This window comes from Venturia canescens, chromosome 5 (assembly GCF_019457755.1).
Source record: "Venturia canescens isolate UGA chromosome 5, ASM1945775v1, whole genome shotgun sequence".
Classification (NCBI taxonomy): Eukaryota; Metazoa; Arthropoda; class Insecta; order Hymenoptera; family Ichneumonidae; genus Venturia; species Venturia canescens.
In genome coordinates, this window is record NC_057425.1 from 4,316,053 (window position 1) to 4,338,916 (window position 22,864).

At 39.6% G+C, this 22,864-nt stretch overlaps 2 protein-coding genes across 4 annotated transcripts; one reads left to right on the top strand and one right to left on the bottom strand.

Annotated features, from left to right (window-relative positions):
* Positions 1–527: 527 nt before the first annotated feature.
* On the bottom strand, positions 528–3,424 carry LOC122410444 (activating signal cointegrator 1 complex subunit 1). Of its 2 annotated transcripts, none has more exons than XM_043418576.1 (7): positions 3,273–3,424; positions 2,610–2,878; positions 2,356–2,465; positions 1,923–2,241; positions 1,653–1,819; positions 1,384–1,511; positions 528–1,274 (listed from the first exon to the last, which is right to left on the bottom strand). In XM_043418576.1, the coding sequence occupies exons 2-7, from the start codon at positions 2,825–2,827 to the stop codon at positions 1,137–1,139; spliced, it is 1,080 nt and encodes a 359-aa protein (XP_043274511.1). In that variant the 5' UTR covers positions 2,828–2,878; positions 3,273–3,424; the 3' UTR covers positions 528–1,136. The 2 variants fall into 2 exon arrangements, with proteins under 2 accessions (XP_043274511.1, XP_043274512.1); XM_043418577.1 differs by having other exon boundaries at positions 2,610–2,837; positions 3,273–3,423.
* Positions 3,425–4,716: 1,292 nt separating this feature from the next.
* Rph (Rabphilin) lies at positions 4,717–22,801 on the top strand. Of its 2 annotated transcripts, XM_043420753.1 has the most exons (10): positions 4,717–5,210; positions 13,344–13,567; positions 17,249–17,402; positions 17,816–18,310; positions 18,704–19,200; positions 19,264–19,490; positions 19,698–19,963; positions 20,049–20,195; positions 20,368–20,851; positions 21,273–22,801. In XM_043420753.1, the coding sequence occupies exons 2-10, from the start codon at positions 13,485–13,487 to the stop codon at positions 21,398–21,400; spliced, it is 2,481 nt and encodes an 826-aa protein (XP_043276688.1). In that variant the 5' UTR covers positions 4,717–5,210; positions 13,344–13,484; the 3' UTR covers positions 21,401–22,801. The 2 variants fall into 2 exon arrangements, with proteins under 2 accessions (XP_043276688.1, XP_043276689.1); XM_043420754.1 differs by lacking the exon at positions 21,273–22,801 and having other exon boundaries at positions 18,704–19,186; positions 20,368–20,656.
* The last annotated feature ends 63 nt before the right edge of the window (positions 22,802–22,864 follow it).

The following is a 22,864-nucleotide window of genomic DNA, read 5'->3' on the forward strand; positions in this document are numbered from 1 at the left end:
TAACACGCACCGAACACTTGAAAACTCGAAATGAGAGTAGCCCTTAAAAAATTCCCTAGAAAAAAGTTGCCCCTAAAAAAACCCCCAAAAAAAAATTGCCCCTAAAAAAACCCCTAGGCATCTGCGTTGCCCCTAAATTTAGGGGGAAAACCCCTAAGTTGGCAACACTGCACTCGCATATACCCGGCAGATAACGTCACAGTCGCCTTTACTCCGCCCACGAACCAGGCGCATGCAGTTTATCTCGTTCTTCACACTTGTTTTCTTTTACCCAACATAATTTGAATTTTCATATTTGTCATGTAATTATCATTCTAACAGTTGATCCGAATTGATGAGCACTAATTTCGAAATATTGGATAAGACTAACGAAAACCCTCACGCAATGAAGATTTTAAGATTATTGCCACGCCCATTTCTCCTCTCCACTCGCTGTTTTTCTTCCACAAAGTAAACACATATACACCAACTTATAGACAGAACGCCGAAATAATATTTAGAAAAACACTCAGAAAAACAAATTCGACTTGTGATGAAAAGTTTTCGAGATAGAAACGTATATTTCAAGTAGTACCTTCACCACTTCGGTACATGGCTGTGACACGAGAACGAAAACATTTCTTTTGTCACACTCGTATTATGTACAAAAACTGCAAAATATGTATTTCTTGAAATATAGGAAAGCCTCATCGAATATTTCCGACGATGGGAAATAAAAGAAAAAAACCTGCCAACAAGTTTGCCTCTTACTCGTTAGAAAAAAATTGCGCTGAAACTTTTAGTTTCATTTGATTGGTGTACAAAATTTCAAAAATCATCCGTTTTTTGAAGCTAAAGAAAATTGATGGTTCAGAGACACTAAACTTCATGCAATAATCTAAAATATTGGAACAAAAATTTTCTTATGCCAGTTCAAAAAATATTGGGTTTATCAAGTAACAATGATTATAACCAAAAAATCAATGTTCGAACCAGATGAAAAATTAGCAAAAAAAAAAATTCCTCATTTTGATCGTTGATAGCTATGTAATACTAGTATAACAATTCATTAAATTCAAAAAGAAAAACTCTGAAAAATACAATCATTGATAAGCATCTATCAATATAAAATGTAAATTTGAATGTGTTTGTGTTCTTCAATTTGACTGCTCTTCTTTATTTGTTAAGTCGATTTTCGATGTCACAATATAATAACCGTCTTTAGCTTTTTCACCTCGTTTACACAGTTGGATTGTGTTCAATGGCAATTCACCAAAATAATAATTCGTGTGAACCTGAAACATTTTATTTAATCTTTTTATGCTCAATAATTCGAGCAATATAGGGGCATCATTATAAATCGAAAAAAATGAAAATCAAAGAGATGCTGAAAGTTTTTTTTACCTTGAGTATGTTGGTTGCGTCAAATTTTTCCTTTCTTTGATAATGCGTTGCTTCGTGGTCCAACAAAAACGCTGAATTCATCACTGTCAAATGTAATTTCACTTTGTCTTTCTCTTGCTTCATTAAATCTACAAAAAATGTTCGCAATTATTCAATTCGTATATGAACAAACAATTAGTATTGTTGAGTTATTAGATTTTATGCCACAATTTCATTTTCTGCATTAAAAAAACAACGAATACATGATGCCATGATCAAAATAACTGTACCTTTCTCCACAAAGAAATTGACAACTTTGTCTGCCAATTCTTGCAACAAGTCATTGTCACTGCAGATTTTACCATAAACCACAGTAACATCTGAGGGATCATCGTTCATACATTCCAATCCTTGTGCTTTGATTTTAATTGGATTTTTTATTTTCTCGAGAATTGGTCTGGAAATAGTAATAGGAATGGTATTATATATAAAGAAAGTTTTAGTACAGGAAATTGATGTTTAGCTGATAAAACCGCAAGCAGCATTTTGACTGGCATTACTTTATTATCTGTTCCTTGCAATCCTCAAGAGCTTGAACCGCTTTCTGAACTTCTTGATCATCCACCAAAACTAGCATTCCTAACGTTAAATGCATTTTTTCAGGTTTCTGAAATACTCCTTCCTGAACACCACGAGCTGTTTTCCCTGTGTCATTGAGTACAATATTTTTGAAATTCTCATAATTAGACGCTATTGTTTTGTCGATCATGGGTATGCCAAGAAAATGCGTCGGTCTGAGTTTTTTCCTGGAACTCTCGACCAACAAATCTATCCTATGCCTGGCCGATAGAACGGCAGTACGGCTCGAGCTTGTTATCACTAGAATTGGGAAAATAAAATGAGATCATAAAATATGATTTTACGATTGGTCAAAACGTATCTGAATAGTGATTTTTATTATTCCGAGTATTGGATTAATCTATTTCTCTTTACCTACATCACCATCTTTACCCAATCTTGGGATTTTTATGGTAGTTTTAGTTTCACTTTCGAGTTTCTTTCTATTAGCTCCATTAGGTCCTATTAAAAATCTGAAGAAAACACTGAAATACAATGCAATTGTTTTAAAAATCCATAACGTAGAAAAAACAAAAAGAGACAGCAATAAAAATTAAACCATTTCTATGTAACGCAGGAAACAACATCTGCATTTCTGAACACATACAGATTGTTTATGAACAACTCACTTGGGAACGTAAAAGGAATGTTTGTATCTGCCACCTTCTATGGGTGTTATTTCGATATCCACGGGACAAGTATCTTCGTTGAGATCGCAAAATTCTTGAGGATTCGAATCTTCTACGTACGGTGCTGAAGCAAGATCTTTTGCTGACCAGGCATCACTTTCAAAAAATCTATAACATCTTCCTTCGACCCAGACTAATTTAGGCTCCATGACATCCATTACTTCGTTTCTGGGATAGAAATTCAATCACTTTGAGATGTTTCGTCGTGCCTGAAGTCGAAATTTTTGGTGCTTTTTAATTGCTACTGCAATTACAAGTCCAGCTTGTTTTGAACAACAGCTGATTACTCCACAAAAAGCGAAAGCGGTTTTTAGGGGTTAGGAAAATTCTCTCGCAGACGATTTTTTTACTTTCCCTATCAAGTCGAGTTTACAATTCTTTACGACTGTACCGAAAAAAAAAAATCATCCAAGGAACATTGGACTGATTCTAACAATTACTCATAAATAAGTAACAAATTATTATCATCAAAGTTTATCCAATTCCCATCCAGCCAATAGATCGTGCAACAATCCAATCTAATCCCAAGGTGCAAATTAAATTGTCCTTTCTCATTGTCTTATGGATTACGAAGAAGATATTGTTTCTAGTCTATTGATTTACAATGATATAAACGGTGGTGTATACGCAGTCAGAAGCAATCTCAGATATGCCTCTGATCTTGTTTATCCATTTCAAAGGCCATCCTTGAGACGAGGATCAAGGTTAGGCCGGCAGACTCGAGAGGGTTTGATCATGAAGAAAACTGTGATCGTATTTCAACAAAAAATCTTAAAGCTTCCATTATTTTCGCATTGCATATATTGGAATCTCGATATAGTGACAAGCGAATGGAAACTACATTAACGACTGAGACTTCTGGGAAATAAATGTCATGCCTTCGGCCAGTAAGTACATTTCCTATATTCTCGAATTCAACAGTCGCGTCGAGGCGTCGAGTGCACAGAGATATATATGGATCAAAAATGCTCTATACGTGCCATACGTGCCCTCAGCCCTCAAAAAACCTTGAGCTGTCGTCAATGGGCCACGTAGTGTCGACTGTATATGCAGTTCTACATTCACCGGCTATAAAGAAGTTTCGTCTCACTTAAATTCTCAAGTATGAATGGAACGAAGAACTCCTTTTTCTTTCAAATTGAGTTTCCACCGTGGTTTCGTAAAATACGATTCGCTGAGAGAACGCACCGTACCATATGGAACGAAATTCGCAAAGGTTCATCCTTAACCACGATTTTCCTATTTCGAAACTAATTTTTGATGTCATGAGTCTTATAAGTATATACTCTTGTGGGGTGAAAAGAACAAAGTATTTGCCGTTTATTCCAGTTTAAATTGACGTATTCGATTTATTTTTGGAAAATATAGAAAAAACAAATTTCCTTGACACACGAATGGGATTGTCCGAGAGTGTCGAATCAAGTAGATTTTTTTTTCAGTAGACCTAGCGTTGGGGGGCGCAACTTGGCAAGTTTTCCACGTCTCACGAACGACATAGGTGCATCAAGAAGTAGCATACAAAATATGCAATTAATTATTTTCGAAAAAAATCATAGCAAAGAAACCGCTGATTTTCATGAATTATTATTTTATATTAAAGTTTAAGGCAAAAATAATCGAAAACCGATAATTATATTCGGCGATTTTCGAAAGTGATTAACGGTTAATTGAAGCATTAAATAATTTCCCATACTGAATTTTGATAACAAACGGTTCGATCACACGGACAAATATATAAATCGACGACGCTTATTTAACGATTTTGTAAATTTGTATTTTTTGTAACCGATTAATTGAACGACTTCGACATTCGAAGGGTCTCAGAGGAAACGTTTCAGACCTTAAAAAAGTTACGTCCCTGAATAGCCCATCTCCGAGATCCCCGAAAGCTACTGTCGTCCTTTTCACGCTTTTTTCTCCTTTCGCATCGCTATCAATCGACAGTGAACCTTTCTCTTTTTCCCCTTCCCTATGCCCGGCTCCCTCTCCAGTATTTTCTCAGTTCCTCAGCCCTCAGCCCTCTTGGCAATCATGCGTCGTCCGTCGGCATAGTCGAGACAGAGCTTTTGCTACGTGTGCGCTGCTTAGCGTAGTCTCTTCGTCCCGAACTATAGTAGCGGCCACCTGTCGATCGGACAGCAGCAGTAGTCTAGACACCACCGGTATAGACGGCCACAGTGAAGCTTAGAAACCGCGTAGGAAAAGCTGTTAGCACAGTGTAGTTTTGTCCCTTTCTTACAGTGATTGAATGAATTCGTCAAATTGTAAATAAAACTTGAATTCCTAACCCTAAATATAAACGAAACAACGGTATGTCAGCCCTAAGAATTGGCCGATAGCACGAAAAAATGAGCCGTTAAGAAAATTTACATTTCTCAACGCACGATCTGTGATTCATTAGAAACAACTGCAACGACAGTTTTTATTTATAATCGTACACATATAAAACGTTCGATCGAGCTTCTGTAAATCTGTAAAAAGTATTTCGTCGAAGAATATGAAGAAAGGAGAGAGAAGCAACAGCCGAAAATCGACCAGTCTGTGAGTATTTTGTAAACTATACATCTCGAAACATATTTTTGTTTCATTCTGTTTTATTGTCGTACAGCGTTCGAGAAATTTTTTTCCCTTTTTTATTTCCCATGCGAAAGGATGTGTTTATTCCCTCGGAGACTTCGGTGGAGTTAAAAAAAGTGTGTGGAGATTGAATTATTTTTGAAAATTGAATGTCAACACTGGGCAACCGCTCGTGACAGAAATTCAATTTTCTGTGTAGTCAATGTTGTATTTATAGACCGACGTAAATGCATTTATGTATTCATCGAGTGTAGCGGCGAATATCCGATAAACGTCACATAGATTCGTGGCAGATTCTCGATGAGTGATGAGTGCCTCCGTTATAGATCCTCTCGATTCCCATCTTTAATTCAATTTCCTCTGCATCTCGGCGTCTCTATATAAATTAATTAACGGCTGTCGTGCGTTCCAAAGGAACAACATAGCGATACGGTTTATCTTTCGAAACACACGACATTTCGACGTTATTTCATTCTGAATGAACGCAATTTGATAATAAACCGAGGTGAGAAATTTCTCACAAGGACGTGCTCGACCGGCAGTTGAACAAAAGCGCTTCGTCCGGTGTCAAGCGACTCTATTTTCATTATCTCAACCCAATTTGCACTTGGTTAACGCGTAAGCTAATAAACGGTCAAACAGCTGTTCGCTAATCCCGAGTTTGGGCTCGTGCAATTATTTTCATTTTCCACCAACTTTTTTCCCGATCGAAGAGTCCTTACAGATTTTTTTTTTCGTTAAATAACGAAAGCGTTCTACGAGTTCGAACGACGGGACGCTTCGGATTCTCGGAAATTGACAGTTGGCAACGTTCCTGCCACACTTCTCGGTATCGGGACGAAATTCGTCGAATCGCATCGATCCGTGTACATTCGTTATTTTTGACGGGTTCTCGCTATTTTTTCCCAGAAACAAAAGAATTTCGAGTTCAATATTTAAAGCAAGATTCATTTTAAATTGACAGCCCAAAAATTGTTCGATTGAAGCACGCCGCAATGGGCTACGTGTTTGAAAATCGTGAATTTTTCTAATGAGCCAAATGAAATGGTCGCTCGGCGGTTGTCGGGCCAGCCTGATTAGATATCGACTGTTTTACGTTGCGTCCTCGCGTAACGTCCTATTTTATGAAACTTTAGTTCGCGCTAGTACGAGAACAACTATTATCATGTAAAAAGTGTGTCATACCAATACTAGAGAACGGGGCGGGGAGGAGAAGGGGGAGGTCGGTGCAAAAAAAATCATTATTATGGTTAAACGCTGCAATTTGTGTAAGAGAGTGTGAGCGGCGCTTTGAGATGGAGAGAGAGTTGAGGCTATAAATAAAAACTATAATCAGAGAGAAAGAGATGGCTATACCGATTTATAAAACTTTTAAATATTACGGTTCGAAACGACACGCGGCTCGATGGAAATGCGCTCTTCGATCGTCTCCCGTAATACGGATATGAACTACTTATTTTTCACAATAAAACCTTTGCGCTTCAATCGATTTTTGAACAAATCGATCCGGATGAGCTCCGGATGGAAGTGTGGATGGCGAGTATTCAAAAATTTTATTATTATTTTTATTATTATTTTTTCTATATCCTTCGAATGAAATATCTTTGTAAAACTGTCTCGTAGTGATTAAAATTTACGAACGTTGGACAAACCGAGAGTCGAGCAGTGATTAATTTGACTTTAAGTGCACGTTGCACTTCTCCCGCGCTGTCACGATGTTGACGCGATAAAAGCTCGAGCCTTGACAACACTCTGCGGCAATTCAAGGCCCCCGAAGTTTCCGTGCGTGAGAGTCTCTTTTCCCAAAATCATCATTTATTCATTGAGTGGAAAAGTGCATGTTTGCATACACTTTAAAAAAGAGAGGCTACCAAAGTTTTTCGTTTAAAATTGAAATTGTCACTTCCAAATGGAGTAGGCCAATGGCTTTTTCTTTCGAAATGTCAGCTCGTACTCCAACGCAATAAAAACTCGCTCGTACGTAGCTTGCCTTTTTTTCGTAAGAACTTTCTGCGTGCAGTACTTACGTGAATAGCACGAACGTGGGAGAAAGCTATATGAACCAACGCGCATCGATTTTCTTCGGTCAAGTCCAATATTTACTCACCATCAACGAAAATTTAACGAAAAATCATTTTCCAACGCTCATTCGGACCAAAATTTTCACAACAGGCTCGAAAATAAACAAAATTTCTCCAGTGAAAAATCCTTTTTCGCTTCTTCGACTCTTTGGAAAATCTTTTTGGGCGTACAAAAATGATTTTTGTCCTTTCTCCGATTCTTTGGAGAAACAGTGTAAACGTTGGAATTTTAGGTGTTTTTTTCTTTCTTTTATAAATAAAAATTGCTCGAATGCACTCGCACGAAACTTTTACATGAAATTAAAAAAAAAATGTTTTCATGCCATTTTTTTGTACGAAAATGGGGCACCCCTTGAATCGGCAGTAGAACGGAAAGAGTTTTTTAACCCAGCGGCTCGATTCAAATTGCATTTTGTAGGGAAAACGCACGTTTTCAGCACGACGTAGCAGTTTTTTCATAACTTTTTTGTTCTTTTTCTTTTATAAATAATTTCCCATTGAGAAATCCACAAAAATTGTGATTTTTTCTTCAAATGCTCGCCACTTTTTCCTAAACAATATTTTGAAAATCTCCTGCGTCATGCGCGACAGCGAATAGCATATATTTTGAGAACCTTTTTGGTTTTTTGTCCTGAGACGTTTCATTTTTGAGATTTGCTGTCAACGCCGATTCGAGGGCCGCCCTTTCCAACGCACCATTGCACAATAAAATACCACGAAAAAATCTTATTAAACATTGTTTTTCGGGTCTTTTGAGCATGCAATAAAATGCGTACAAGTTTTTGTTCAAGGCTCCTGCTTTGAGAGTCAAAAAAATCGACTATTTTCACGAATGTTTTCAAGATGGACGCAAATAACTCGGCGCAGCGAATTTTCAGGTGTGGTTTCAAGCTTATTTCAAAAGTACACAAATTTTCGTATATTTTTCTTCCGCACGCGAAGCTTAAAAACCGGAAAAAATTTCGAAATTCTTCTTCTTTAGAAGCGTTTTTTTTTCAAACTCCCTTAAAATATAGAATTTCGCAACTTTTTCGGGTTTTTATAAGTTCGTATGGAAAGAAAGTGTGTGAAAATGGAGAAGAAATTTGGAATTCTCGTTTCGGAGATCAATTACGATCTCCTGAACTGAGAAACTCGGACAATCAGACTTTGCGAAAAAAACGTTTGTACTCTTGAAAAATCCTCGAAACTATACCGCAAAGTTCGCTATGCTGAGTCATCCCCGTCCGTCAGAAAGAAACCGAGAAACCACTCGATTTTTTCGACCTTTTAAAGCAGGACTCCCCTCAAATTCATCCGAGCAATTTTTATTGACAGCCCTTAAGGTAATTCTAATGACGCTGAAGTTTCCAACGTTGGAGTCCAACGGAATGATCGAAAAAAACTCTCCAATAATTCCAGTAATTCTCCTATTTTGTTCCCTGCCAAATTTGCGATTCGTAGTTTTTCAAGCTGCACCAACGATTCGTGAAATAAAAAATTGGTGAATTACAAACCTTTTTTTCGTTCATTTCGTTGGACTCCAACGTTGAAAACTTCAGCGTCGTTAACTCTATCGCTTCAGTCTAGTCATACCACTGCTAATAGTTAAGACTTATAGTAATTAATATTATTGACATATGAAAAAAATTATTTCTTATAAGTAAAATTTTCCATATGTAATCCTTTAAATGAATGTTCGTACTGGATTATAAAAATTTTTAAAAAAGTTAGTCCAACGTTTCGCGTAGTATCCCCATGCAGGTTTACGTTTGGCAAGACCGGTTCTCTCCATGATGCTGAAGTTTCCAACGTTGGAGTCCAACGAAATGATCTAAAAAATTGTTCAATAATTCCAGCAATCCTCCAATTTATTTCCTGCCGAATTTATACTTCGTAGTTTTTCAATCTACACAATTATGATTTGTGAAATAAAAAACTGATGAATGTATCATTTTGTTTTCATTCATTTCGTTGGTCTCCAACGTTGGAAACTTCAGCGTCGTGTTCTCTCCGTCTTTTTCTACTCGACCACTCGTGAGTGTTCAACCTCTTTCCTGCTGACCTGTCAAATTGAGGTTAGGACTGCACTCAGCTGATGCCTTACTGTCATATCTCTTTATCATAGCGAGTCGTAGGAAATCCAATGCCGGAAGTTCAAATTAAACTTAATATTCCGTAAAAAATAGGCCGGTAAGGGCAACTTTTTTTGGGAGTATTAGATTACTACAAGTGTTAAGTATACGAATTGCAGTTTTTTTCCAGAATTTTATGGATTTCTAGGCAAATATACCCTTTTGTAGCAACCGGAAGTTAGGTTTTTGTATGCTGTTTTGAAATTCCTTCACGAAAACCACCAATTTTAATAATTAATTTCTCTGAAATTGGGTCGATAAGCGACCCTGAAATTTGACACAGCCCTTTATTAAAGGTTTAAGTACGGCGTAAATTTTTTTTTTTTTATCTTATGAACTAAGCCTGGCGATAGAATTACCTTAAGGAGTTTCGGTACAGGCGATACAACGTTGCCATACTAAACCATGCTAAAAACATAAAGAATTTCAAAAAGTTAAGAATTTTATAAAATTTGGCGAACGTATTCTTTAGTGCCAATTTTGACAATACAAATTTTCAATGATTTTTCTTCTGCACAGTTGTAAACCATGCTAAAAACATGAAAAATTTAAAAAAGTTAAGAATTTTATAAAATTTGGCGAACGTATTCTTTAGTGCCAAATTTGACAATAAAAATTTTCAAAGATTTTTCTTCTACACAGTTATCGAGTAATTGATCACTAAAGTTCACTAAAGTAGAAGAAGATTTTGAAAAAATGTGTGTTTTTGGACTCGATGTTGAAGAACATTATCACGAAATCTGATAAATTTCTTAACATTTAGACTTTTGTACCGAAACTCCTTAATTAAGGAGAGGAAAAAGAGGTTTGTAATTAAAAATGGTTTTGATTGATTACATTTATTATGCCGCGGAGTATACTCCAAAGGGCAAAAGATAAGAAATGATACAAGCAGAGACAAATGAAGCTATATAATAACAAAAATATAAAGTAAAAATAAAAATAAAATATAATAATATAAAATAAAATATAATAATGAAGTTGATACACAGCATGAAGAACAAACAAACGAAGGAGGTATACACTAAAAGTAGAAGCAAAAAAAAAATTAAAATCAAAATAATCAAAACAAATGTCGAAGATTAGTGTAATAAAGTAGACCATTAAGCTAGACTAAAACTAGAACTAAAACTAAAACTAAAATTAGGCTGGAGTACAGAGAGAAAGTGAGAATAAAAATGAAAATAAAAAGAGTTGAGGTGAAAACAATTATTTCAGGTTTGAGAAGATACATTGTCAAAAATGGTGGAAGAGCTGAGTCGACGTCGAATTCGGATGCGAGTCGGAGCTATCGAGGATCGTTTGTCGCTACTCGGCGTAACGCTTCTGCAGGATCGAGAGTAAAATCCGTTTATAACCGTGGGAACCACCCCGAGGGATTTGAGGCGCAAAGAGGGAGCCTCGAAGTGTGGCCAAGCGTGAAAAGCGCACGAAAGGCACGAAAGCCTCTTCTGCAGCCTCGAAATATACTTTCCCTGGTAGAGATGCCACGAGAAGACGGGGGATGAAGCCTATTCCCGTCGCCGGCCACCGAGAGGGTGGAAATTCAGGATCCTAATCGTAAAACATTAATCAGGAGGCTCGAAAACGAGGCGAGCTCCCATAAAAAGGAACGGGCTCGTTTGTTCGTTCCTCCGTGTGAAAAGATCGATTATTTTCATCTCCGTCAATTCCTCTTCATAACCGTTTGCTTCTGCGGCATTCTTTGGGCTTCCTCTCAACATTTATTCTTCAATTAACTCGATACGATCGCTCCTGCGGCTGTAAACGCAGTGCGGACCTGCGACGTGTCCTCGAGCTCCGCGCGAGCCTATAAATTGTCGCGGCTTTTGGTTTTCAACGCTCGCGACCAAGATTATTTACGGGGTTCCTGACCGGGTTGTCACGACGCGGTCTTTCATTTCTCGTCAAAAAATCGAGGAATATGTTCCTCCTGTAAGAACTCGCTTGAAAAAAAATAAGCTCGAGGTTCGAAGGATTTTCTCGATCTGAAAAGTTGTACGAAGTGAGAACTACGCTCGAAGAAATTCTGAAGAGAATTTGCGGGGAAGGGAAGCGAATTTTTGTTTCCTCCACCGTTCGTCGTGCCCCAATTTATCGAGGGAGAAGCTTTACGGTCGAAACTGCGGGGTGTCTCGCTCCGCTCTTTCTGCTTCTCGAGTGAGCTCGTCGTCTCAATTAACGAGAGTCTATACGTCGGGCGAGCTCGAGTAAAGGGTAACGCGTGTGGAGAGAAAAAGAGAATGGACTCGATTCTCCGGTGAGCGCGGAGGGCGTTCGGCGGGAGCATCCCGGGGAGGCAAAAATATCAATTACAATTCAGCTGCGCCTCCGGTTTGTCCCCATTTCGATAAACGCCACACTTTCCATCCAGTTATTTCGAGGAAATTGAATTGCTGGTAGAAAGACTCGAGGAGAAGACAAAGAGCTTGGAAGTGGAGAAAGGATCGAAAAAAACTTGGAAAACAGTCATTTCCAGGGGGAAGAAAATGGCGAAACAGCCGCCCACTGCGCCCGGACGAGTCGCCCTCCCGAAACGAGGGAAATTCCGCCAAACATCGGGCTCGCCAGTCAAGATAAATTTTCCACCTTAAATTGAAGCTAAGCAACGAGGAAGAAGGCTGCCGGGAAAGAGGGAAAGGGATTCGTGACGAGTTCACTTTTTCCACTTATAGTTGCGGATGCACAGTGGGAAAAAGGGAATAATGGGAAGAGAAAAAACGAAGGTGCGTGCACAGAGAATGCCGGCAGAGAGAGAGAGAGAGCGAGAGGGGGGCGGAGAGCTGCAGGCTGGTCCATGCGCACAAGCAGGCTTGACCTTGACGGAGTTGGAAGGATCCGGGGGTGGCCCTGGCCTCTCTCCGTGGCGGTTATGGGGCCAGGGTCGTCGGGAATCCACATTTTCCCATACATTTACGGGCGCGCTTCTCCCCGCGCGCACATTGATGCACGTACGTGTGTACTTTTTCCTCGTGCTATCCCCGGCGCTACACGCGGCGTGGAATTGGGTCACCCGGGCGCGGATGGAAGCTCCCGGTATCCGGCGTTTTACCTCCCGATTTCGCGCTCTCCCTCTCGCCCGCATATTTGCCGAGCTCCGCGGAGGGAGTTGGTGCTCCGCATTCTCTGTGTCGACGTTTCCAATGCGGCCTTTATTCTCATCCGCAGCAGCCTCTTCTCGCTCGGGCGAGAACTCAACCGCGGGAATCCTCGGGATGACTTTTATTTCGCTCGGCGCGCACGTCGCCGTTATTCTCATTTTCTCCCCGCCTCTCATTCCCGGCGAAATATTCCAGAGGGTCGAAAGTAGCAGGCGGAAGCTCCGAATTTCATCGCGTCGACGCGAAACTGCTGGGCCTTCGTCCCCCTTTTTTATCAACGCCGCACCAAAATGATCGCGAGCACTCGATTAACCCCGCGACGATAAATCTCAGGTTCATGGACCCCTTTATGATTCTGGAGAATAATTCGGCCACAGAAACATCGTAGGAAAGATCGCCTCGCTCGTCACTCGCCGTTCAAACCCCCCGCGATTTATCGCGGCTCGTATAAAAGCTATAATGAAATTCACGCGTTCACCCGCGCTCCTTTGCTCCGCTAGAAAAACTAAACGGAGCTGCGATTAATCGCGCCGTCGCATTCTCTGCCTGCGCCAAATGAATAATGCCTTGGACGATTCTGACGGAATGACGCCCCCGAACAACTGCTTTCCTGGCCCAATTGTTTTCTCGCCATTCGATCGAATCGTTCGGCAACGCGATTGCTCGACGAGCACCACTAACTCGTGGGACTTTCGATTCAAACGAGGAATTCGATCTTCGTTTAAATCGCTTCATTCCGAGATTCGAATGTAGATTAACGAATAAAATAAAAATCAATCATTTTGTCTTTCTATTCCGCAGAACATGGACGAAAGGCTGATGCTCAGGGACCCTTAATCGCCGCGTGAACCTTCACCCCCCCGCTGATTTGCGCCGAACACTTATTCGTTTCGTCTCCGTTATTATTCCACTCGACTCTTCTTTCGAACAACTTTTTCAACGATGGACACAACGCACGGCACTTCAGGAAGCAAGGGTGCCAGGTGGGTCTGCCCAAACGATCGACAACTCGCCCTCAGAGCCAAGTAAGTACTTCGCAACCGTTCCTCACGCTTTTTTTATCTTCCTATCGAAACTGTGGAGATTAGACGACGCGCTCGCTTCACTAGCCAACAGAATGTGGACAATTGCAGCATTAATTCGAAGAGCAGTATTAAGGATATATTGCACAGGCGATACAATGTTGCCATGCTAAACCATGCTAAAAACATAAAAAAATTCAAAATGATGAGAATTTTATAAAATTTGGTGAACATATTCTTTAGTGCCAAATTTGACAATACAAATTTTTTAAGATTTTTCTTCTGTACAGTTATCGAGTAATTGATCACTAAAGTTCACGTGTATAAGCATAGCGTTTCCATATATATAGGTATACATTCCGGGCATAAGAAATCTGCTTTAATGCGTAATTACTTGATAACTAAACAGAAGAAAATTTTGAAAAAATTTGTGTTTTCGCACTTGATGTTGAAGAACATTATCACCAAATTTGATCAATTTCTAATTATTTCGACTTTTGTATCATTCACCCTTAAGATCAGTCGGTAATCACACCTCGAATTTTTGAAATTGAAACTCTTCGACATCGTTCGTCCGATTAAAATAATAAAAATGTCATCGTACGCAGCACGATTGCAAAAATCCGATGACATTTTTATTTTTTCGATCAGACGAACGATGTGGAAAAATTTCCTTTTCAAAATTTGCAGCTATCTCTCTCGCACTCACGGTTGTGATTACCGACTGATCCATCATCTTAAGAACTGTTCCATCCACCATAGTAAAAAGACCAATACTCATACCTTTTGTTAAAAGAATCGCGAAATCAAAATAATCAGAATTCGATCAAATTTCGTCATAACATTCTTTGGCATCGAGTGCACAAATACAATTTTTTTTACCACATGGTTATCGCACAATTGAGCCTTAAATCGAAGTTCTTATGCACGAGATGTACATTTACTGTATGTATGTAAACTCTATGCTTATACACGTGAACTTTAGTGTTCAATTACTCGAGCGCTATGTGGTAGAAAAATCTAAAAAAATTTATGTTGTCTTATATATTTTTAAGGAAGTTGAGGCTGTACAGTCATTTTTTACCCAAAAGTTAGGCCAGTTTATAGTTTGACAATGTTGCATACACTTTAAAGAAAAGTTGGGGAAAAAAGACGAAAAACTGGTGAAAGCTCAGTCGAAAACGCGAACGGTGACGATCCTAGCCTCAAAAAACTGCACGGGAAACAGATCATTATTAATATAATCTCAGCAAATCTCTTAATAAATCTGAAAAAAATTGATTGACATTATTCGGCAAGCCTTGCTCATGTTGCTCAAAAAATTTCATATTTTTAGCATCATTTTTAACGGAGATATCACTGAATGTGTCTTGACTTCTATAAGATTACATGTTATTTGGCACAAATTGTTATTGATTTATCTCAGCAACGACGCTCCTAAACTGTCTGAAAATTTAACTGATTTTTTTTTTTTGACACTTCACTTTATAAGATGCAATCGGTTTAAAAGCGATGGCATCATTTTCATTCTAATGCCTCAACTTCCTTAAATAATACATTTACCAAATTTTATGAAACTCTTACCATTTTGAAATTCATAATATTTTTAACATGGTTTAGCAGGCAACGTTGCGTCGTCGCGATCCACCCTCCTTAAGAGTGTTTTTCTCCATAAGCATAGTAAAAAATGTTTTCAGTCACTTCAAATGTTTATATTGAAAGTATGCTCGCGCAACCCTGAATAAAACTATGTGTATGGTAAAAAAATTTGTGATTTACAATACATTTCCACTTATTGGAAGTGCTAGTCTGACATGACGAATAACACACTTTTTGCTATCGGCATAAAGCTGTTTATAATTGAAGGGATGAAAAATAGAAAAATTCAAAAAATACTACGCTGTTTTTAATCGGTGCCTAAATAGAAAATTTTTGAAAAATAATATATTCCTCACTATGCGAAACGAATCTGTTTTCTCCGTGCAGCGTTTTTTTTTAAATCGTTCAAAACGAGCAAAATCGAGCGAATACGAAAGAGAAACGGGTGTTTTGTTTACGGATAAAAAATCCGTTCGAATTTCGCTCGAAGATGGATCTTCTTCGTTCTGAAAATAAGTTTACCAAAAAGAGGTTCTCGTGGTTTTTGAAAAAATCATGTAAACTCGCGATGCATCGACTTTTCGAAACAAAAATGCAGAATCTAACGGTCGAGTGAAACCGGCCCGCAGAAACAGCACTGAAAACGAAACTCGTGCATGTAAACTACGCTGGTTAGGAGCAGTTGCCGTTATTGCTCGGAGTGAAAGCAGAAGCCTGCTCGTATTTATCGCAGGTGCAGCCAATTTTGCCATTTGGTAAGCTCGTCCATATAATATCTGGTGGATACTCGACACAATTAATTCCCCATTGTGGGTGGAACAATATTCGCAGAGGTTAAAATAACGACGGTGAAGTTCGATGAATATGGGAAACTGTTCGTTTTAATTGCCAGACAATCTGGAGCGTGATTCCTCCGGAATCCCATGAATAAATATGAGATTTAATTTTGAGAAATATCCGAGCGTAATTTCACTGGTATTTTGTGAATGAATTTTCCGATTTTATCCCTTCGCAGCGAGAGAAAAAGTCCAAATGTAAAAGAGAACAAAGAATTCCATGAGCAATTGAAAAACCGTGAAATTCGGTCTTCAAGCTCTTTTAAATTCGCTCATTCATCAATTCTTTCTCTCAAAGTAATTCGTTTAAACGCGAGTGAAAAAGCGCAGTTGAACCGCGGAGAGCTTCGACTGATTTGAGAGCGATAACGGATCGGCGAAACGGCAGAGAGCAGCGATCGTTTGTTTTTCCTGTTTCTTCTATTCGAGTGTTTTTTTTCTTCTCGCACGGGTAAGAAGGGAAAGTCGTGTATGGTAGACGAAACGATCGATACGCACGTTGCCTCCCTCTCTGAAGCAGGAACAGGGGCATGCCGGCCTGCTCGTGTTCTCTTTCTCCTGCGTGCGTTATACCCCGGGCATCGCGTGTGATAAGCCCGCAGCATCGCACGCGCGTTTGCAAACTCTAAACTTTCTCTCTTCGCTCTCCACCCTCCTCTCGTCGCTTCGCTTCTCGCGAAGCTTATTTCACTATTTTCTTCCATTCTTCTCCCTCGTTTTACTCCTTGTTGTTGCTGCAACTCTAAACTCAGTTAAGTGATTCACTTGATTGAAGAGTCTGGAACTAAATTCACTTTGGACAATCAACTCTCTCGCTGCTTGTAAACCTGCCTGGGCGAAGATATCATTTGGAATACATTTTCTCGCCCGATCCCACTACGATTTCGTTATTATTTCAATCGTCTCGTTTACTCAACGAAATAAGTTCAGCTCTTTCGTTGCCTCGCCGAGTTCACTTTCGACAACTCATTTTCTCGGGTTTTATACTCAAAATGCATTTCAGCATGAATTTTTCAACCCATGACTCTAAATTCTCTGCAATTTGTTAAATCACCATCGAAGTGGAGTTTTGAGAAGTTTAGAACCTTCCAACAAAATGCTTCAACTGAATTTGTTTCGTTGAACTGCAGAGAGAATAAGAAAAATTTCCAATTACGCGACAAAACGTGAGAATCGAGTTATTCTCGAGTTCCGAATGTGAAAGAGAATTCTTCATTGTTTATCTTTTCTTTTTCATTTCTTATTACAGATTGCGAACGGGCTGGTCAGTGAAGAGCGGATCTTTCGACTCCAGATTCACCGATTACACGTACTCGGCATCATGCCCGGGGAACTTGAATTCCACGTCGTCTTCCTCGACGTCGTTTGCTCTGACGGACGCCGAAAGAGCCTCAATTATTCAGGTTCGTATCGTGTAGATACTGGCCAACATTTCCTTACACTCAACATGAAGAATCTCAGAAAAAGGAGGGAAAATGGTCGGGAGCATTGGAAATTCATGAGCTCGAAAAGTACGCGTTGAAATACAAGAAAAAGAGAAGAAAAAACATTTTTTCCTGGTTTCCTCGTATCGAAAGACGTCGCACGGAGACGTTTACCGTTACGTTGAGGGTGTACGTTCAGATTGTGAAAATTGTTGAAAAAAATGAGAAAACCGTGAGCCAAGAAACGAAAAAACGGATAAATGATTGTCAAACGTTTTCAAATTTGTAAGTTTTGAGATTTTGCTAAATGTTTGGCTACGAGAAATGCTCACGCAGGAGATTAGCGAGCTAGGAATTTTCAAATGATATTTCTCATCCGTAATACATTTCAGGTGATACAAAGAGCAGAAGCTCTGGACGTCTCGGAACAAGAACGAGTTGGGAAACTGGTGGAACGACTAGAAAACATGAAGAGAAACGTTAGCACTGTAACAACGACGAGATCAAGCGGCCGAAGTTGCGGAAGTCGATGTTCCGGCAGCAACGGATGTGTTTGTTCTTGCGCTCTCTGCGGTGAGAAGTTTGCTGTACTTGGGGCCGGACCCAGTCTCTGCCGAGATTGTCGGAAGTACATATGTCAAAAGTGCGGCATAGAAACGACGCCTTCGTATCTCCTGACACCTGGAAGCTCGGCTACTTCAACGAGCACCGGAGCCACGACGCCCCAACATCAGCACAATGTCTCACAACATTTGCGAATAAAATCACCCAGCTCGAACAACAAGTGGTTTCTGTGCAGAATATGCGCTGAAACACGAGAAATGTGGAAAAAGAGCGGAGCCTGGTTCTTCAAGGGCCTTCCCAAGTACGTTCTACCGGAAAAGAAAGTGAGTTCCAAAATTACCGATTATTTACGATCAATCAACAAGATTTATGTCGATTGAGTTGGATTGGCAAGTTTAATTCAACTCTCAGATCAGAAATGCTCGATTCCTTGTAAATGGATATTTATTTGACGTATTTTTGGATGATTTATTCGGACGATTTCATTGTCGAAACATTTAATTATCAATGAAATTTTCCAATCAAGATAAAACTGCTAACGAGCATGTTGATGAAACAAAATAATTGTGTCGATTTAAAAATAAAGATCGAAGACAACTTCTTTAACGATTGACCGTCGGTGAAATGCGATTAAAAATAATAGTGACAATGGAAGAGAAAAATTAAGAGTTGGAAGAGTTTCGTGTTCTATTTGAGCTTTTTATTGGTACAATTAGGAGCGGGGTCGTTCGAGAGCAGGATCAAGAGCATCGGGATGGACTTTGACGGGTGGTACGAAGTCGTTAGAGCCACCGGAACAAGATTCGTCTTCGGACGACGAAGCAACGCGTCGTATGACGCGAACGAGGTCCCTGTTGTCAGCAAATTGCGAAGTGGAAGTTTTCCCGAGCGAAGGAGCAACGACACCAGTCGGTCAAAGTACAGAAATGCGTCCGCCGCAATTGGGAGTGAGGAGTAATTCATCGACGAGCGAACACGAGCGTCGTCCGAGTAGCGAAAATCCACCGGAAGCTGCGGACAACGCTGTTTCACAGACGGCCAATCGAAGAGTCTCCTCGTCAACGTCCACCAGCACAATACGATCGAAAAGCGGTTCGAGCGCGAACAATGGTCAACGAAACAATAGCCGTCGTCCGAATGCCGACGAACAACGTGATAGTAATGAACGCACGAGTGAATTTAGCACGAGCGTCACGCAGGTACATCTTGCCAGGTACGTAGAGACGTAAGACAGGAAAACGAGCGTTTATACTTTTCTGCTCTACCACGATTCCAGCGGGAACAACGCGAGCACCAACAACAGCAGCGCTACCAGCAGCACCCGAATCAGGGACAGCCCGAACGCGCTCCTGTCGCCCGCAGGATCCCCGAACACGAGCAGCGAGTCGAGCTTCGCACTGGCGAATCAACACCCTCATCACGACAAAAATCGGCACAGTCATCGGGACACGAAGATCGCCAATCTCAACCATCTCGAACAGTTGCCAAGGATCGACCAAATGGGTCAGTTCCGCGTTAATTCCTATTTCCAAAATTAGAGTTTTCTAGACATTTTATTTTTGGTACCATTGAAAGGCTGAACAACGAAATATTGAAAGCATGACAACCTTGCGAGGTGCAAAAACATGACAGCAATTTTTGGCTGATTTCAAAGCTTCTGGAATTTCTCAATAAGTCTCTCGTTGTCTGATGAATTTATCTATTTTTCAGCAATGGCAGAAACGGCGGGGTATGGAACTCTGGAGATCTCGTTGCGATACGAGCCAGTGGCTCAGTGCCTCCAGTGCAAAATATTACGAGCAAGAGGCCTACGAGCCATGGACATTCATGGTCTCGCGGATCCGTTCTGCAAACTCAACATTCTGCCGAGAACTTTGAGCACGACGACAAAACTTCTAAGAACGAAAACGGTCCACAAGACGCGAGATCCCGAGTTCAACGAGCAGCTCAACTTTTACGGAATCACGGAGAGCGACGTAAAGACATTTCTATCCGTATTTGAGGAAGATTTTGCCTCCAAGATGGATTCTGAATGATCGAAATATAAATTTGTTCACACAGATGAAGAGTGGCAGAGCTCTGCACGTTCTAATCCAGCAGGACGATCGAGTGGCACGGGACTTTCTAGGAGAAGCCAAATTTCCATTATACGAAGTACCGCCTTATCAAACGAGATATTACAACGTCTTCCTGGAGGACCATTACCCGGTACGAAGCACTGTCATGATTATTATTTGTCACATTACTTTAGACTATCGGAAATAACTGGATTTCTAAAAAAAAAAAAACCCTCAGTCCAGTGAGTCGGAAAAAGATTAATCGCTTGACCCCTCACAAGTCGAGTCCAAATTGAAATAATTCAATAAAATGATTGATTCAGGTGTCTCAGGAAGAGAAAATATGGGGCGAGGACAGTACCAATGGCAGAGGTCAAATTCAGCTGACACTGAGTTACAGCACCCGTCGGCGCGTTTTACTGGTCACGGTGGAGCGCGCAATCAACCTCCTGTCCATGGACAGCAACGGATTTTCTGACCCGTTCGTCAAGCTATGCTTGACCAAAGAACAACAGAAGGAGGACGCGAGCTCGGGTGTAGTTCTTCATCATCCTCATCATCATCGACACAGCTCGTTCGGCCAGTCAACGATCGTGAATACCGTGGCAAAGAAAGCTTCCAAAAAGCTCGCAATGTCACCTCGCAACAGCCACAGCAACGTACACAGCACGAGCGTCAAATGGAAAACTCTGAATCCCGAGTGGAACGAAGAGTTCGCTTTCGAGATTCGGCTAACGGATCTGACCGGTCTCGCTCTTGTGATGTCGGTTTGGGACAAGGACTTCGGCAAGAGCAACGATTATCTAGGTACAAAATAAACACATTTAATTTATATAGTTTTGAAAAGCCATGACTTGGATTTTAATAAAAATATTTCGAATTTTACAAATCGGGATTTAAAATTCGTGCCGGTCAACACACTCAATTATATCTAACTCGGGATTACTCTCACTCAATATGTCGAGAAGTCTCGTTTCCTTTTTTTCAATAAACGTATTGCAACACGTCCTGTCGTTATTCACAAATTGGACGATGGACAGACTCCTAAATGAGGAAATTTTTAGATGATTTTGAAACCTCATGACAAACTTGCCTTAAAATTGAACGTGTAAATGAACTGACCTCATTACTCAGGTAGTTTGAAAGTAGAATGGTTGATTAAACATATTTGTATTCTGTCTCGTTGATCGAAGGAAAGTTAATCAATCGTATAACGCATTGATTATAGGCGGTCTCACGCTGAGCTGCAGCAGCAAAGGGGCACGTCTTCGTCATTGGATAGATACGATTAAGTTCCCCGATCACAATCATCAAGCGGTGCATAATTTGATCGAGGAACAAATACCGATTGATTGAGGTCGGAAGAGTTTATCGAGATTATACATACAGCGCGGTGCTAAATCGTCAGAATCACGGATGAGGATTGAAAAACTGACGAATTAACGGTGAATTACTGATGTGAGCATATCCAATTAGAATAGATTATCTCAACATCATACGAATAGGATTCGACGAAGGATTAATCGATAACAATAACGAGATTTTTCGGGATTTCAAGATCCATGAGATTCGTAGCGAGATTAGAATACACTTTCGGTTATTCCGAATTTTCTTTCGTAGAATAGCCGACAACCGTAATAATAGTGCAGAACATTTATTCAGCTAAATAATTGAACACGTATGGTTGTACCTTAAATCAAGGAATGTGGTCAAATTTGGTAAAGAAACTCTCGGTTGTTACACACTATGTACTACGTACAAGACACGCACATCGTTGAATTAATATCTAGTCATAGGAAGATCGGAAAATATGTAACGTAAAACGGAATTTATCTTTCGAATGTTATACACTCGTAAGCTTGCGATTTTCTCGTCAAAGAAATATTTCAAAAAGTGGCACTTCTGCAAGCTGTATACTCTGATTTGAAAGTTTTCTGAATAATTTTTAATATATGAGCCTTGTTCGAAAGTTAAATTGTCATTTTTGGAATTAGAAAAAAAAATATATTTTTTTGAATTCAGAGCTGTGGACTCATATGCGATTGAAATTTCAACTTTTTCAGTCAATACGAGCTGAATGTAATAAGATTGTGCTTACGTAGAGATAGATAGCGAACGCGATAGTTTTTCAGTCTATTTTGGAAAAGTTAATACTTCGCTCGAAGATAAAACTGTCTAACAAATACGAGTTGTGAAATGAAACTGTACTAACTATTTCATCGATGAGAAGAGAAACATAATTCATTCAAGATCTCAGGTTATTTAGAGAGAAAAAATATCAGAAACCTTTACATTTAATTATCATGTATTTTGTATCTCAAAACCAAATCGACTTAAGCTTTTTTTTAAAAGGACAACAAAACAATAGAGTAGTCGAAGCAAGCGAATTTTGGAATTTCTGTGTCAAAAAGTCACTTCGATTCGTGAAGAATCAAGAGTTAATCGATCGATTAATATTTTATCTATTATTAATTCCAAATACTTACGAAAGTGATGAAAACTTTAACAGGAAAAAAACGCCCAATCCAGTGAGCATTTCGGTGCGATTATAAATATAATATCAGTCTCGTCATTGCGGACAATCATGAAGCTTCATTGAAAAGCATCAAAATTTTTCTCACACTTGAAAATACGAGAAGTGTATAGGTTTAAACGCATTGACTATATACTAGAAGAAAACACTTGATCAGTATGAAATAGTTCTTAACGCTTAATGTGACATCGGGACAAACGAAAATATATTCTTAAATAACTTCATCAATCTCTACTTTCCTTATCCCACCGATTTTGTAATTATGCCATGAAAATAGAATGATATTG

Bases quoted from the DNA above. Each gene is read 5' to 3' on its own strand.
- LOC122410444 (XM_043418576.1), bottom strand. From the start codon at position 2,827: ATGGATGTCATGGAGCCTAAATTAGTCTGGGTCGAAGGAAGATGTTAT. The intron at 2,466-2,609 runs GTGAGTTGTTCA...ATTGTATTTCAG, and splicing joins CATTCCTTTTACGTTCCCAA to TGTTTTCTTCAGATTTTTAA. The intron at 1,275-1,383 runs GTAAAAAAAACT...AAAATGTTTCAG, and splicing joins ACGCAACCAACATACTCAAG to GTTCACACGAATTATTATTT.
- Rph (XM_043420753.1), top strand. From the start codon at position 13,485: ATGGACACAACGCACGGCACTTCAGGAAGCAAGGGTGCCAGGTGGGTC. The intron at 18,311-18,703 runs GTGAGTTCCAAA...TGGTACAATTAG, and splicing joins ACGTTCTACCGGAAAAGAAA to GAGCGGGGTCGTTCGAGAGC. The intron at 20,196-20,367 runs GTACGAAGCACT...TGATTGATTCAG, and splicing joins TCCTGGAGGACCATTACCCG to GTGTCTCAGGAAGAGAAAAT.